This window comes from Lepidothrix coronata, unplaced genomic scaffold (assembly GCF_001604755.1).
Source record: "Lepidothrix coronata isolate B3197 unplaced genomic scaffold, Lepidothrix_coronata-1.0 Scaffold23, whole genome shotgun sequence".
NCBI lineage: Eukaryota > Metazoa > Chordata > Aves > Passeriformes > Pipridae > Lepidothrix > Lepidothrix coronata.
The window spans coordinates 2,733,912-2,751,117 of NW_016690203.1; the positions used below are offsets into that span (position 1 = coordinate 2,733,912).

At 39.5% G+C, this 17,206-nt stretch overlaps 1 protein-coding gene across 1 annotated transcript in view; it reads left to right on the forward strand.

The window, feature by feature from the left end:
• Window positions 1-2,999: 2,999 nt before the first annotated feature.
• PHACTR1 (phosphatase and actin regulator 1) overlaps window positions 3,000-17,206 on the forward strand; it is a 312,791-nt gene continuing 298,584 nt past the window's right edge. The window contains exons 1-3 of the mRNA XM_017808609.1: window positions 3,000-3,291; window positions 5,372-5,483; window positions 16,720-16,866. Coding sequence (XP_017664098.1) covers window positions 5,423-5,483; window positions 16,720-16,866 — 208 coding nt within the window. The 5' untranslated portion in view covers window positions 3,000-3,291; window positions 5,372-5,422. The remainder of the gene's footprint in view (window positions 3,292-5,371; window positions 5,484-16,719; window positions 16,867-17,206) is intronic.

Below are 17,206 nucleotides of genomic sequence, written 5' to 3' on the forward strand. Positions count from 1 at the left end.
CTAAGTACAAGACTAATAATTATAATTTTAAAAAACCGCATTCTTCACAGCTTAGGGGCTTAAACTTTTATATTCTTCCTTTATTCTGAATGTAGCCCTCAGGAAACAACTCTGTAATAATCACCTTGCCTACACTTCTTCAGTCACACATTACATTCTCTCTCCCACTTTCTTTCAGGTTAATATTAGTGTTTGTCAGCAGCAGACTTTTTTTCCAAGGCTCTGAGTCATTACAGTAACAGTTATGTTCTCAATAGAGTTCAGGGTAGGAAAAAACCCCAGCCCTTTGCCTACATGTATCTGACTGTTAGAGAACCAGAAGGCTACTCACTCCTTCTAAATGCCAAGTGTTCAATTACTTTCCTCTTGAGATTTTTTTTTTCAGTTGGTTTTCTTTTTTTAATTTGGGAAAAAGTCAAATGTGATGCAGTAGGTTACTAAAGCTCATGATGAGGAATTTTGGCTTCATATTTTTCCACAGTGTAACAGGTTTTTTCCAAGTGTTCCTTTAGCAGAGGTTGGTTGGTATTCCAGTCTAGCTCACAAAAGTTCAATCTCTGTCTAGTCCTATACAGATATCTGTCTGTGTTATAAAACCACTGCACCCATTATCCCAAAGAGGGATTTGTGCTGATAAGAGGTCCAGTCAATAGCAGAGGTTTTGCAAGTTTGGCTTCAGGCCTTGACAGAACACAGGAAAGCATTCAGAGAGCTAGACAGTACAGTTTCTGGTTCTGGCTACTGCCACCCTTCCCTTCCTGCCCCCTGAGGTGCTCTGCCGTTCTTTGGAAACCAAGTCAGAGCACACATTGCAATGCACTGTGCATTAGCACAGGAGCACAGTGAGCCTCAAGCGTATGTGAAGCCAGATCTGGGGATCATACTTAACTCAAAATAGATCTGTTTCACCTGCACATTTTTCTAGATGTGCAGGCTTCTCAACTGAACTGGAGGTAATCGATTTCCCTTTCTGTGGGTCAAGTTTTCTGGACTGTGGGTCAAATCTGAGCCCACACTACCGTCCTGAAGACTTTCCAATCAGGCAGGCAAGGATTTCCCCTCATGGTGATGAATGCCACAGAAGCATATAAATATATAGGCACTGTTACCTTTCTTGTTGCTAAGTACTCCCTTGTCAGAGAGAGCTCTTAGCAGCTGTCAGAACTGCTGCACTGTAATTTAAAGTGAACTGTAAATCCCTGAGATGGATGAAGGTATCAAGATGGATGATCTTGCAATGGTCAGTAGAGAGGTTGCTGGTGATTTCAATGACTACATTTGCCAGTCACGGTGCAAGATGACAATGCAGATTGAAAGGGTGATAGCAAAGGGAATCAGAAGGATACATCAAAGGCTAATGGACAGGTGCTATAAAATGTTGTCCAGCATGCAAGCTTGTATTTTTTTCAGTCTCCTCCTGAGCGGGAGATTCAGTGTCCTTAGGAAAAACAAAAAGTATTCCATATTGCACGTTAACAAGCAGGTACAATCCTTGGAGCAAGTGAGGTTCCTGTCTTCCATTTTTCCTTCTGCATCTCTGTGTTGCCAGCCTTTCTTCTTTTTTTCTGGTTTTCTGCTGAAAAAAAATCATCTGGGCTAAACAAGCAACTGGCCCCTGGTCCATAAGATAATGGATCCAATAATTATCAGAAGCCAGCTTGGAGGGACCTATGGTTCAGTAGTCACCATGGCAAATACAAGCTCTAAAAAATGCAAAGAGCAAGATGCTAACAACGCTCCAAAACGCAAAGAAAGGAGTTTGCAGCGTTCTTGCTGTCTGATTTTCCTTTAAGTTGTGTTTAGGAATGAAAATGTTTGTCATATCTCTGAAAACAGGAACACAGTTTGCATAAACCAGATCCACCACTAAGGTGGCACAGTGAGACACCTACTCAATCCAACCATACTTACTGTAATGCCAGTGCAGGAACAGCCATACCAGACTGTACCTGGAGTTCATATGGCTCACCCTTATCTTTGATACTGCCTGGGTGCTTTGAAGAAGAATATAAAAACTCTTCAGAGTGGGAAGCCATGAAGTAATGTGCTCACAGGGATTCTTACTTTCTAATCTTCTCCAAGAAAACTGTACTCAGATGGTTAATTTATCTTCTTGGGTTTCCTCCTAAAAGAAAAAAAAATTCCTATGATATTTGATACAGAGTTTTCTGATATTGAACAGAAAATCTTATCTTTCAGAACCCATGGTTCTGAACACCAGTAACATTTTGTGGCAGTGGATTTCAGAGGGCATTTATATCTGATTTTTTGAGCAGAATATTTGCAAAAATGGAAAGACTAAGTCTGATTGCTTCCTGATACTTGTTTTGCCAGAACTTCTGATTTTAAATTTATCAAAGGATCACTTTATCACTGCCTTCTTTAATTTTCGATTCACTTCCAAAATCAGGCTTTGGGGGACTACTCTAAGAAACTTCTGGAAAAAGCAGGGTCCTGATCCTCTTGTGAGGGATGTCCAAGTAACTTAATAGCATGGCCCTTGTTAGCCATTCAATTCAGTTCATTCCAAACAATGTGCAGCTCCAGTAATGCTAAACTAGATGCACTGGAAGCCACCAAGAGATAGTTGTACTAATTTCAGTTTATTAGCCATCCAAGCTCACTTTTAAATTCAGGAAAGGCAAATTAAAATTGAAAAGATCTTGGTAGAAACATATTCTGCTTTCACGGTCTGTGGATATGCATGTTTAAGCTATCATGCCATGACATTGTGCTATTTGATTTATTTTTTTTACTGATGCTTTGACTGAGTAGTTTGTTGCAATGTACTGCTAAATGAAGGAAAAATCAGAAACTGCATCAGACAACCACTCTGTATTTCATTTTAGAAAATAGCTGGCAATTATAATTACTCACCATGTTTCTGGCTCAGAATAAAAGTGCCATAGCACAAAAACCACACTGAACATTCATCGTGATTAGAAAATGCTCCATACCTTGGAGTGCAGTGGAGACATAAGAATAATTTTAAATGCAAATTAAATTGTGGGGGTAGCAAAGAGAACAGATAAAAGACAGTAAAACAAAGCCTTTCACTTTCCTCAAATTAGCAGGCTAATGTGGTATAAAAAAAAGCAGTTCTACTCAGATCTGTGCTAAGAGCTTTCATTTCATCATAATATAAGCAGATCCGTCACCTTTCTCTATTCAGTACTCTTGATTTCGAGGTTGAAGTGAAAATTAGAAGCTGTTCATTCTGGCTCACAGACTGGGTTGCATTTGCTTAGTCTTATTCCATGACAGTGGGATGGAAAGAGGTCAGTAACACTGGTAAGTACTTATCTTCTGCATATGATTTTATTTATTTATTTTTAAAACCTTTCACAGTGCTTTGGCTTTTTATCAATGTGTCTTTCCTGAAAAAAACTACATTGTGTATTTTTTAAAAGGCTGTATTTTAAGCAGAAATGCAATGATTCCTTGAGAATGCTTATATCGAATGTTAGGGCTCCTTCAAGAATGAATGAATTACTTAAAGTATGAATTCTGTAATAGGAAAGGTTTCTCGATAATCTATATATTTCATAGCACTGCTGGAACATTTTGTATGTTGCTTTTTCTGTCTGCCTTGTCCAACAAGCAGTAGCAGATAAGAAATGAATCTATTCTCAAGATGTTATTTACATTATATTCATAGCAAAACAATCTCCTTACCCTTGTGGTAAATGGTGAAGAAAGTAGGTATTTTACTTACTGAAAGCAAATTATTAGACAAAACGCAATGTTACGGTTAATCATTATGAAACATTAAAAATATCTCAGAATATCAGATGCAACAAGGAAGATCAGAGTGAAAAACAAATTCTTAAGGAAACTTGATGTAGATTTTTTTTTCCGTGGGAAAGTTTTTATCAAATCAAAACCAGGGGCTTAATTTTTCAGTATGAAGGGTGAGGGGGAGTGGGGGAGATGAACGTAGTGTCACCTCCTGTTGCTAAGTAACAACATCTCCTGGCCATTTTTATCTGATAAAGGAAGTCCAGTTGACGTTATGCATTATTCATCAGACTTCCAATCAAACAATCAAAATTGTTTGCTTACACTGGGGACATTTAGTAAGATCAAAGAAACCCTCCTTGAAACTACTGGAGCTTACACCACTGCCAGGCAGCTCTTGATACTCTGCAGTAAGTATCATTTCTGGTTTGGGAGTGCTACAGTAAAGTGAATTGCTCGGGAATTTAAAAGTTTTCTCATCAGGACAGACTTCTGAATTTTAGAAAGGACTGGATGTTGATCTATGAAAACTGAACCAAAGGAAAGAGGGAAAGCTTTGGAAACCTGGTTCCCTAGTTTTTCCAGCGTAATTAAAGGAATTGCTTGAATCAAGAGTCAGACTCCCTGCTCCAAACCTTTCTGCTAAGTTTGCATGGAAAAGGACTAGAGGTATTTTTGTCTGTCTTTCTTAAAATAGACATTGTTCAGAGTTGTTTGTATGCTTATGATTATATGCCATGGTGAACTGAGATGTGGGTGAGAGAACTGGATTGTCTGTTTTCTGCAAATCCTGTTTTTTCTGAGAGTTTTTCAGAGTATAATAAAATGCAGAAGGTAGCAATAAAGCTGGAGAAGGGTCACAATAATGTGCATCATTCCAGGAACTCTGCCTGGCAAAGGCAGAGTGTACATCTTGGACAGCTGTAATCTAGGACTGTGTACATCTCGGACAGCTGTAATCTAGGATCTAGACAGATCTGATGTTCAGAAGAATGCAAAAAATATAAACCTTAGCTATGAAACAGTGCTACGAGTAGCCTACTATTTCTTAATGACTGCTTCTAACACAACTTTTAGAACTCATGGTGGAATGTTCTGTTGCTGCTTCTGGTCAGCAAGAGGAGAGAGGAAAGGCAAGGTTGGCTTCTGGTCATTTAGGTGTAGTGAAATATCCAGAATATTGTGTCTTTCTTTCTAGTGCAGTGTTTTGGCATAAGTGGCACTAATGCTATCTTTAATGTAGTCTGTTATAGCAGTGACTACTCAGAGATCCTGGGTGTGAATCTGGCTGAAAGAGGTCCCTGTCCCTTTTCTGATCTTCTTTTTAAGAGTAAATGTAACAGGCAGATGAATCCAAGTATATGTCTTAAGAAATAGAGACTGTGGCTAGAATACAGGTGATTGTACTAGAAAGCTAGGAATCTTGCTAATACTGCAGCAGGACTTCTGTTTTTGTCTTTAGAGAAGGATTTGAATCAAACATCCTAAAATAGAAAAGGATGCTTATGAAGTTCTATGAATAGTGATTTGAAAATACTTCGACCCTAATATGCCAAATGACTGCCTACACAATTCTTTCCACAAAGAAACTCACCAGCTTTTTTCTGTCTGACATCTCTGTAATCTTTCCTAGGAATCTGACTGATCATCCATGCTGGAGTATTGCACATAAAGTTCCTTCAAAATGGACTACTTTTTGGATGTCGAGTCTGCTCACAGACTGTTTTACAGTCAAGGAGCCCAAGGTAAGAAACTCTGGCACTGATTCAGAAAATGGCTATTTTAACTGTACAGTTAAAATGTATAGGGCCAGATAAGGGACAGTCACTGACCTACTTAAACATTGAGAGGGCACAGGGAAAGGCCTTCAAAACAGTTGGGGTTTTAAAGGGATTACAAGAAGAGTAATGGTAGGGTTGATCTGCCTTATGAGAGGATAAGGAAAAGCTATGAGAGCTGTTGGGCGTACAGATGGAGCAAAAAGAACCGTGAAGACCCAGGCTCTGGTGTTGCAGCATCCAAATGGACAAGGCAGAGGGGAGAGCAATGGCACACAGCTTGCTGTATAAGCCTCGGGTGTCCTTCCCCTTCCTCCTTGCTTATCAGTGCTGTCAGGATCATAAGGTGCTGTTTTTCAGTGCTGCAGGAAAAACTGGTTTGGGAAAGCCCTGAGGCAGTCCCCCACACAGTGCAAATAACAGGCTTTCACTGGTCTGCACCTGTCCCCTGCAAAATGCTGGCCCCCACAGAGCAGCAGCAGGGTGAGAGAGGGGAAGAGTAACCAAGCTTTGTTGCTTTAATGTAGCTGAGACTTGTTCACGACACAGATGATATTTTTGGTAAAGTCAGTTCACATTTTTCTCACCAGCGCTATTTTTGGAGAAAACTTGCAATTTCAGAGAGAAGGGGTTTTTTGTTCCTTAAACTTTAAACACCATATTAAATTGAAGAAGCCTATTGGAGCCAAGTAGTTCTAACAACCATTTTTGGTTTTACATACTGCCTGTTCTCTGAAAATGGGATCCATCTTTCTTTCACCATTAATTTCATCAGTTGCTAACCAAATTCAAAGTCTGACCAACAAAGTTTGGCCTTCCCTCTGGAGGCCATTCTCCCAGAGCAAGACCTAATCCACTCAGGGGGATGCCACCAACCCAGGATACATGAGGGTCAGTACCACCTTTAACCTTTGGCTCAGCTGAGATGCTACTGCCTAACACGTACTGCATTGCCTAGCTGCTCCCCCAGTTGTTGTGACATGTTTTAATCTGTATGAGTTGCAGAAAACCTTTTTTGTCACAGCACAGCCTCCTGCACTGAACAACAGAAACAAATACTAAGCACTTCAAATCAGGAGAAAAAATTGGCTGAGGGAAATGGCTCATTGTGATGGCTTTTTCTCCATCTAAAATGCAACAGACACCTGGGCATTGCTACAAAAGTAATATTGAAATCTTCAATGACCTCCTGTTGTCCCTTCCAACCCTAGCCATTCTATGATATTTCTATGGGAACAAACCACTTCTATTCCACAGAACCTAAAATTCAGGAATCTACAACTTACTGCTTTACAAGCTATAGCAAATTATCAAAAGTGTCCCTGTGCACTGCAATGTACAGAGACAACTGTGGAAGAAGGAATATGTATTCATGCAATGAAAGTCTATTATAGTCATGTGCACAAGGTGACTAGTAAGGATTGTGCAGGCAACCTTCACTGACTATACTTCCAAGCAGGCAAGGGAAAAAAACATTATCGTATCCATACTTGAAGAAATTATATTGCTGGCACATACAGAAATGCTTGTACTGATCAGTTAGGTGCATGACTATAATGTAACATTAGCAGCTGGTTGATTCTTCATTTTAATGTAATTATTTTCCTTTTATTAAATGCAAAATGAGGGGAAAAAATCCATTATGCAGAACTGTATTCCTTGATGCAAAAGTCATCAGCAGGGAGCTGACCTGTAGATCTGTCACATGGACTTCTATTCCTTGGCCAAAACATACAAGAACCAGCACCTAAACTTGGAGATTTTTTTTGTCCCCCTGCTCCTGAATATTTTATGAAAGTCACCAATGACACACTTCCACTGTGCACCTGTGTCCCAAATCCTAATTATCTCCACAACTGGAAACAGTACATTGATAGAAAAGCCATGCTGCACTTATGCTCTGTCCCCTTCCATTTTTCACCCTTCTCTTTCCTCCTTTTACTGCATTTTCCTCAGCTCCTGCCCTTCACATCTCTTACCACACATGCTTGTGAGACCTTTTCCGTAAACTCTAGTAATGTCCCCTCTCTTCATCTCTCTGTGCTTTGAGGTCAGCTGCTTTCCAACAACCTAGGTGCCAGAAGGGAAATCGCTCTGAGCACAGAAGTGACAATGTTTCTGATCTACATTCTCAAATGCTGCAAGACAGCAGACCTCTGACAGGAGAGGTGTTTGAGGGGAAGAACAGATGAACAACCACACTAGCAATAGGATGTGAGAGATGACATGTGGCCTGTGCAGAGAGAAGTTTCAGGAGGCCAAACAATAAGTCTCCGGAAGAATTCCATCATCAAGGTTTCCTGCAGCAAATACCTTTATTGCTATCCTTAGCCCCAAACTTCTTGATGGTAATATCCCCTTCCTCTCAATTATTTTACCCCCTGTACAGAACAAGGAACTCAATCCTATCAAGTGTGCATTGATGCTGCCTCTACAGCTGTGGTAACTCCTGTTGTCCTTGTTCCCTATGTGAAATTTTAAGGCTGTCTTCCAAAAACCAGGCATTTCTCTATGAGATAATTGCACAATTTCTCCAAACATGGACAAAAAATAACATATTTCTTTCTTTATCCACCTTCTGAGAAACAGGCTAACTACATTAGCTTTAACTTTCTGACACTCCCCGCCCCCCAACAAAAAAAATACACTGAATGTGAGGCACTCATCCACCATAAATAGCATAGCTCAAGTAGCTAGTATGGAACTGAATAAAAGGTCTGTAAGAAAGCGTTGTCATCAGATCTACCTAATGGGATCACAAGTAACTATTTGATGTTAATATAATAATATGATGCTATTAGCAAATCACACTATCAAACACCATGTGTATATGCATTTAAACTGCATTACGACAGAATTGAGTGCAAGAAGACTACAGTATTCTGCCATTTAATTAAAAACAACATCAGAACATCTTCGTATGTACTATTATTACTTTACTTCTATTATTAGTTATTGCATTCCAAACTGCTCTGTTTACAAACTGTAGAATGGTGGTTCATGACCTACTTAACTCTTTCTGTGAGATTTGAAGATTTCTGCCTTTTAATTTTTCAGATCAAGAAAAAAACTCCAGTGTTTTCACATTAATGATATGACAATGTAACCAATAGCAGCTGTAAAGCACTCATTCGTATCTGTACCCACTCCTTGTGGATGGAAGAGAAAAGAAGGAATAGGACTGCAAAATGTTGGGAAGGAACTCAAAGAGCTATGATGGCATTGACAGCCGATGATATCAAATCCCACCTGACCTCAGGTCTTGTGTAATTGAATGCAGGATACTCTGACCTCAGCAAACAGACTAAAACAGGGCTTTGTCCTCCAGCAACTAACCAACCCGTTCTCTATCCCTTGCTGGCTGCACTAACGCTCACACCTTGTCCCTACTCCTGCAGAAAGCTGCAGAACTGCCTTTGGTGTTGTAGGGTAGGAGGAAAGAGGTGTTACCTTATCAGCTGCCACCTCTTCCATCCTTTCATCTGAAGCAGCAGCCATCACCTCACTTTGATGGGCTGAGCACAGAACAGAGAATGTTTGGCCGTTCAGGCTGTATCTGCTCTTCCAACAGCTGTTCCCTGTTTCCTCCAAGGAAAGTGAAGCAGGAGGGATGGAAAAGTCACAAAAGCTGAATCTGACAGTAGGATTAGCTAGATTTAGAAAACTTGGTAAACGAAGCCAGCTGGCTCTAGGCTTTAAATACAAGCCAGAAATATCCTAAGCTCTGCAGCCCTCCCTAACTGTCTCTTCTGTAGCCGTATGTTGGAATCTAGGAGCTGGTGGGGTGTCCCTGCCAAGTGCGTAATGCCTGGTGACGCATCTGCAAATCAGAAACAGGAAAGAAAGGACTGTGATCCCCTGGATCCAGCCCCTTGCCCTAGGAAAGCCTCAATCTGAAATCTAAGCATGAAGCCAGACTTTAATTTTCAAAAAAGCCTTCTCCCTTTGAAGCGTGTGGAAGATACTGGTTACTCTTGGCTGCAGATGTATTATAAATACAAATCTATCACAGCTTTCAGCTGCAGGGGCTGAAAGTATATAATGGGGCCTGGAATAGGATTTTCAGCTCACTTATCCTGTAGGCATCCTCAGTGAAGACACTTCCACCTAAGAGTTCTGACTAGCTCGGCATGTACCAGTGGAGAGAAACAATCATTTCAAGAGCAGGGTTCACTTTAGACATCTTCCTTGGGTTAATATAAATCTTGCCTCTCTACTGATTATGAAAGCCTAGATAGCAAACTTGAGTGAATGATGCCTGTGCTGATGGTATTTGTTTGCATTGAGGAATCACATGTTGACCGGCAAGATAGGACCTAATTCAGAAAAGGGAGTAACTTTCTCCAAACAGGTCAAGCTGTAATCCAAAGCTGTAAATGTGCAGATCACTTGGCTGCAGCATACTTTGGGGAAACATCAGCTTTGATCTTGAAGTTCTACTTGAAAAGTTATGCTTTGGGGCATGCAAAGAAAGACCTCATATTTGAAAGAGCTGAGCAGGCAGGCACTGAGGAGCAGCAGAAGTGAACTGGTCCATAAGGGAAAGTAAGCCCAAAGCCAGCAAGATGGGCAGAGGCAGCAGCCGTCACCTATGACAGGTAAAGTGCTGCAGGGCACGAGCCGGGCAGGTTTGGTGACAGTCACCAGGTTCAGCTAAGAGTTCAGATCATCAGACAAGTCCGTGGTGATGAGGCAGGTATGAGACTAAGCGAGACGGAAAGTCAGCAGTCTGGATGTGGATCAGTGAGGAACGTAGCCAGCCACAGGCACACTTGCTTAGCAAATGGGCAATGGCCTCAGTGTAGGCATATCTCCAAAAGCAGGGAGGAAGCAGCTGCTGAGGATTCTTGCTGCTTTCTCAAAAACCTTCAAAGCTGGTCAGGGCTTCTCAAGTCGCTCACACAGCTATACCATGCCAGAGAGCCTGCCTTGAGCATAGCCAGCTAAACTGTGTGCAGGGATTGCACGCAGCACTCTAGCTGTTGGTACCTAGTTCTCACCTCGGTTTTTGAGGATTAAGAAAAGAGGAACCTCTCCCTCCCACTTTATATAAGGGGATTGAGCCCCTGGATGAACTATAAGAGAGCAGAATGACTTCTGCCCAGTACATTACAAGCAAAGACTTTAGGTACTACCATAAAGGGAGAGTTGGCCATCGCAGGCAGTGAGTAGCACTTTTCTGCAACCATGAGTCCGATGGAAGGGGTCCTAAGACTCATCCTCTCTCTTGGTGCCTGCAGCAAACCCACACAACAACCTGATGGGATAGGCTGGACATTGTGTTGTCAGGATGCCATTCTGGGTTGCAGGAGTCCACCTCTGCACCACAGTGGGACTCTCCGGTCCCTGCCTAGAGTCTGGGTTCAGCTGTCACGCAACTTCTGACTCAAGGAAAAAATTGTTTCCTAGAGAGCTGGGCATCCACTTTTCCAGTCTTATATCCTTTTGCACTAGCAGGGCACACCAACTTAAAATTAACTGCATTAATTATCTTCAAGATGCTCCTACATAGCATGAAGTTGCTTGCCAGGCCATTTGGTAAGATACACTGTTCATATTTAAAAAATTGAACAAAACTCTCTTGAAGGCTTATCTTGAACAATCTTTTGTATCTATAAGTAGGTTAAAGATCCACTTACACGAGGTATGCTTCTACTGGTTGCAACATTCCTGCAATTTATTTGATGAATGTAAGGAGTGAATAAAAAATGTAAAGTATAAAAAAATACAGTACATATGGCCAAGGGTAATAGATGCACAAGATTGTATAGACACATGGGGGATGATTGCTCAGAAGATTTCAGGAAATCATTTTTCTTGATCAGTTTTGCAGGTTTAATAAAATACTCCCAGGTATAGTTTTAATTCCACATTTTCCGGTCATTCTCTGTGTCCACAATATATTTATTTCACTGTGCTGCCTTGTTGCTCATTTATTTTAATTCAGACAGTGCTGATTTATTCTAGATGTTTGACTTTAATCACTGCTGACTCTTCAGTGCTACTTTCCTTTTGCTTTTGCATATTACATTAAGTACAGTGTTTTATAAAAACATATTGCTGCAGTATCCCCAGATCCTAATCCAGAATGATTCCACTGCAGATGTTCCTCCATCCACCAAAATTTTATGATTAATCCATCGTATATATTAACATATTTTCAAGGTTATGATATTTTCCAGGTCTTTTTTTATTTATGTGATGTCACTACTTCTTAGACTAATAGCTTCAGTATCAGAAGAATTAGTAACAGCAAATGTGCATTCCTGATAAAATTTCTCCCCTTTTAAATCCCATCAAGTAACTGATCAACATCAACCTTTTCCTCATCCTTTTTAAACTTTTTTAAGTCCCTTTTCTACCACCTATTCTGGCATATCTTCCTTACTAAGAATTTCCAAACAGCCTATGCCTTTGAACACAATGGTAGAGGAACAAGCATGTTTTGTCTAAAATGCACAAAAAATGCCAGTGTGGTGGTTAGGCATATTGTGCACATTCCTACCCAAATATCACAAACCAGCGGAATGAGCACGTGACTAAATGTGGATATCCTTTTGCATGGGTACCATTGTTTGCAACCTTCAGGCCTGTTCTTGATATGATGTATCTAAGTACTTTCTTTCAGATTACTGATGCCCATCAAAAAAGATTTCAACAGCTTTGCTTTAGAGCCATGGAGAAATCCATATGCATGTGCTCCTGTGTTTATCTGGGAGACACAAGCCTATAAATCATTCTTCATAAATGACAATTTATGGTCTTTCCACATGTTCTATCTCTGGCTCCCCTGCCAGTCATACCCAATTTTCCAAATCTAATCCTTCAAATGTTGTCCTTTTTTCTTATTTTAAATGCAACCGATAAAGTGAACTGGCATTAAATCAGACCAAAAAATTTTTTTCCTGGTAAACATCCAATTGGACCCATTTCCTGCTCTGTCTTTAAGGAAGACTATTCACAATCTAATATTTTATTTTTTTTTTAGCTCACATGGGATATCATGTGCTAGATGCATCAAAATGTACCCGAACTCAAGTTTTTAAAGCTTCCTTTTAGCCAAAAATACATTTCTGCATGCATTATCTATGTGTTACACCATGGTGAGCCCTCCTCACAGAAGCATGGAGGAGAACTGAGTAAGAAGCTCATATGTTTCTCTGATGAAAAAAGTAGCAAGAAAGAAGAATCCTATTCAATCAGCAACAGCAGCACTGCAATTAAAATATTTTCATAAGTATTCTACAAAGTCGTTCAAAATTTGCCCTGAGAAATGAAACTTTCCTCACGAAAGCCTTAAAGATTTCTGATGTAAAAAAGCATCCCCTTATGGCTATTTCAATGTCATTTGAAGTTGCTTAAGATTATATGCATCAGAAACATACCCTTTCCAATGTATCTAGGTCTAGACATCTCCAAGAAGCAACATTTTAGCACTTTGCTTGTACTGAGATTAAAATCATCAAGTTTCAAAAGTTTTTGCCCTTTCAAGGTCAAAATCTACTATGCAAATAAGGGTTTCTATTGACCCCACTGATTAAAAAATGACAAGTGTACCTGTGTCACCAATGAGATATTTTAAAAACATTTAAAAAAATCTGATTGATAAAAGTAGATGGAAAAAATAGATATTTCTTGTTTTCTCCAATTAATTTTTAGGAAGATGCCATTTCACCTCTAAAATTTTTCAATTAAAAATGTCCATCATTTTTCTAAATAACACTCTTGAAAAAATGAATAAATAACTCTTAAAAAGAAAAGCCAATATTATAACTCTTCAAAACATAAAGGTAGTTCTCGGCAAACAAAAATTAGTACTAATATTTTTATTAAAATCTGTGGGAAAGTATTTTAATGGAAAAAATGGAAGCCATCAAAAATTCTTTGCAAACAACCCCCCATGTTTTCAGTCATTTTGAACAGTGTTCAAAATTTGGACCAGCTGCAGATTTAACCAAATATATTGAAATTATATCTTCAAAATGCCTCTGAACATGCAACATAAAAATTTACATATTTTACATTCCCTTCTCCCAAACACATACTTGTGTTCTACTTCAGTAACACACAATATTTTGAGACAACAAATGGAAGATTATATACAGCAGTTCTAAGGTGTCCTACAATGTACATTACAGCATTTATATTTTTAAGGTATTTTTCCCTCAAAAAGCAACTTTTTCACTTTCTAACAAATACCAGACAGGACACTGCCACAATGTGCCAGTTGTGGCATAACCCTATGAGGAATGATGAAAAGAGAATGTAAGAATTTAATAGAATGGCTGATTTGCCTTCTGTGTGCTGTTACAGTGACTGCTTTAAATGAGGTTTTGGACACTGGTCTCAAATTCATTTGCAGTGTAAGTGGGCCCATTATTGTGTATTGTAATGTCACTCCATTGCTCCAAGACTTTCAAGAGGACACTTTCTAATTTTCCCAAAAAATTATCTCCTAAAAATGTGTCCCACAGACTAATCTGGTTTAAGGAGAACAGCTGGAGCAAGAGATACTGGTGGATTAGTTGTGATGAACCCTATGGTCTCATTGGGCAAACATCGACAGCTTTACTAAAAACTGTACGGCAAGTCATTCTCAAACTAAGGACTGCTATGGATTATGGTTAGGAAAGAGTGTGTATATTCATGGCAGGCATAAACATTCAGTGTTACTTTATCGATATCAGAATGTGATCAGCTGTACTTTCCAGTTCTGTAGCTCTGTAAGAATTGATCTTACGTTTTATTGCAAATCTTTTTTAATACTTATTAGCTTAGTCTGAAATGTTTTCAATATTTACCTAGAACATCCAGTCATTCTTGAAAACTCCTTTTGGTAAGATACACAAAGGGGAGATAATCACGGTTGTCAAAGTAATACATAATGATTACTCCAAGAAGCATTTTCTAGCATCCACCTACCTCCAGTGAAAATGAATACAAGCCAGATCCCAATATTTTGACCCAAAAGGGAAAAATGATTTATAAACAATTATATAGAAAAGCCTACTGTAATTCTCTGTTTACTATAAAAGTGTATGCAATTTGGTGCTGGGATTTTGTTTTCAAATAGATTCCTGTGCTGTGATGCTGTGCTAGCCCTGAAATGCATGGGAGCCCTTTCACTGACTTTAACTACAGCTAGATTACACCGGTTTTAAAAGACAAATCATTTACATCATTGCTTTATGAGATGACTTTTACAATGCTGACTTTGTATACAGATAAATCTTCCCGAAGTGTAAATCTGATGACACAAAATTTTCCGTAACAGAAATTTTCCATTCTCTTTTATCTTCATTACTGTACTTCCCTATCATAAGGGAGTAACGGTTTACAGCCTAGTTGCAGTGTTTGCTTTAGCTTAATCTAAATAGTTGACCCCATTAAATCAATTTCAACTCTTGCCCTTTGTGTTTACTTCAAATGCAAATGCTAGGTTAGAAATGAGCGAAAACTTGAAAGAAACCTATTTCAAAATAGAAAACAAGTAAGTTAGACCAGAAATAACCACTGCCTTCAGCAGGGCAGATTTACTTGTTTAGTAAACTACATAATGCTGCAAATTGAAAAATAGAGTGTGACAGCTTCTGTTAACTCATAGTAATTATATGCTATCATACCTAACACCTAAGTCAGCTTTCAGGCATCTGAAGGCTTCTGATTGACAGGTTTTATTTGAAATTCTAAAAAACTTTTAAAAGAAAGTATCACAGTTAGTAGGTTGCAGAATATGCACTTAGTCACTATCAGTCATGCTCTCCAATCCCAGTGGGAAAATACAGTTCATTTTTAGTTATTTGAAACGTGGTGCTTTACAAAAGCCCCGAGATAAAGACTGTTATGCCAGATAACATCCAAGCAGCAAAAAGCATGCAGGGTTTAGGCTCCTAGGCTCATATAGGGTCCCCCATGAAAGTTTATGTAAATAGTCCTACACAAAGGGTACAGACGTTCTTTCCAGCTGAAATTCTCTTTCCAGTTATAAATGAGGTGCAGGGGAAAGAAACGGAATGAGAAAGTACTTGTGCATGGTGCTCATGCTTTCAGTGATCAGCCAGATCCCATCTAGCATTTGTGATAGTCTTTATCTACTCAGAGAGGCAGTTGAGGTGGGTATATTTATAGAGGTTCTTCTGCTTGTGATTTGTAATTTATAGGCTCAGCGCCCAAAGCATTCAATAGCCACTCACAATTACATTCACATTAAAAAACCTACATTCAGGGGACATTATCAAGGCTGTAAGGTCCAGTGCTAAATATTTGGGCAATGCCAAAATTAAGGTGGCCTCTGCAACATTAATTCGGTCTCCTAATACATATGTATTGTAGTATGGCTTCTAACTGCATGATGACACTAATTTTTTACTATCCTACCATTTGCTTCATCAGTACATGGAGTGGGCAGTGCTCACTTAATGAGCCAGTATTAAATATTTTGCTTTCTCCTCCTTCAATGCATGGTCCCAAGCTATTTAAACCATGTTCAGAAGACAGAGATCTTAATTTCCTTATGAGCTTTTCATCGTTGCTCCACTGAAGTATATCAATACTTTACAATATTAATGGATTTATATCTTCTTGAAATTCCTACTGAAAGAAAAGAATGATTCTCCCTGTTTCACAACTAAGAAAATAAGACATAAAGTGATCAAGAGCAAAAAGTAGCTCTTTATTTTGAGTGCCCAAGTCAAGACAAGAAGAAACTGAGTTTTAGAATAGTTGCTGTAGGCATCGTGTCGTGTTCCAAGCACAGCTTCCACCAATTTCTGCAAATTAGGCAACCACTTAGATACTTCCACTACTTAGGCATCACAGCCTCAAAAACAGCATTCAGGAAAAGAGAGATTGCGGCTGTTGAGAAGTTGAGAAGCTGAGAAAAGAGTGATTTAAGCTGCAAAAGTAGGAACTTTGAAGGTGCGATCTGTGGCAGCAACAGAGCTATAACCTGTGCCTTTGGGGCACAGAAGACAGCAATCTTTTCTTGGCATTATTCAGTGCAGCCCTTGAATTCTGTAGTACATGAGTCAAGGACCTCACAGCGAACTGCCTATTCTACTACCTGCTACAGATCCTCTGTTCCACTAGTGATTTTCCTTCTCTTTTCTTTTCCTTTTTTTTTTTTCTTTTTCTCCCTCTTCTTCCCCCTTTTCATTTCTCCCTTCCCCTGACATTCTCCTCTTCATTTGTCCTTTCTTACCAGCTCGTCGGGCAACTCTTCTCACTGTGCCCACTCTGGTGACAGCAACCTCTGAGGATGACATAGACCGGAGACCCATCAGAAGACTCCGGTCTAAGAGTGACACCCCTTACTTGGAAGAAGCTAGGATCTGCTTCAACCTTGATAATGGTAAGACCACACCTTCCCCAAACATCATATGATGTTAATTAAAGACTTTTTTTTGAGATGCAGATGGACTAGATGGTATTTCCTCGTTCCCAAGTGATACGGTGGTTCAGCAGACATCCATGGATGTCATGGGAGTCTAACTACAAGCACCTGCATATGTATGAACAGGGATTCTTTTCAAAATTCTCCTGCCAGTACTAACTAAATTTTTTCCCCTGTTTTAGCCATGGTAAGCCAGTGAGATCAGAGCAAAATAGAATACATCTTACCCACTTCAGGCACCCAGAAATATGAAAGTTCTTGTGAACATTTATGAAGGGATTAGAGCTAACAGCAGACT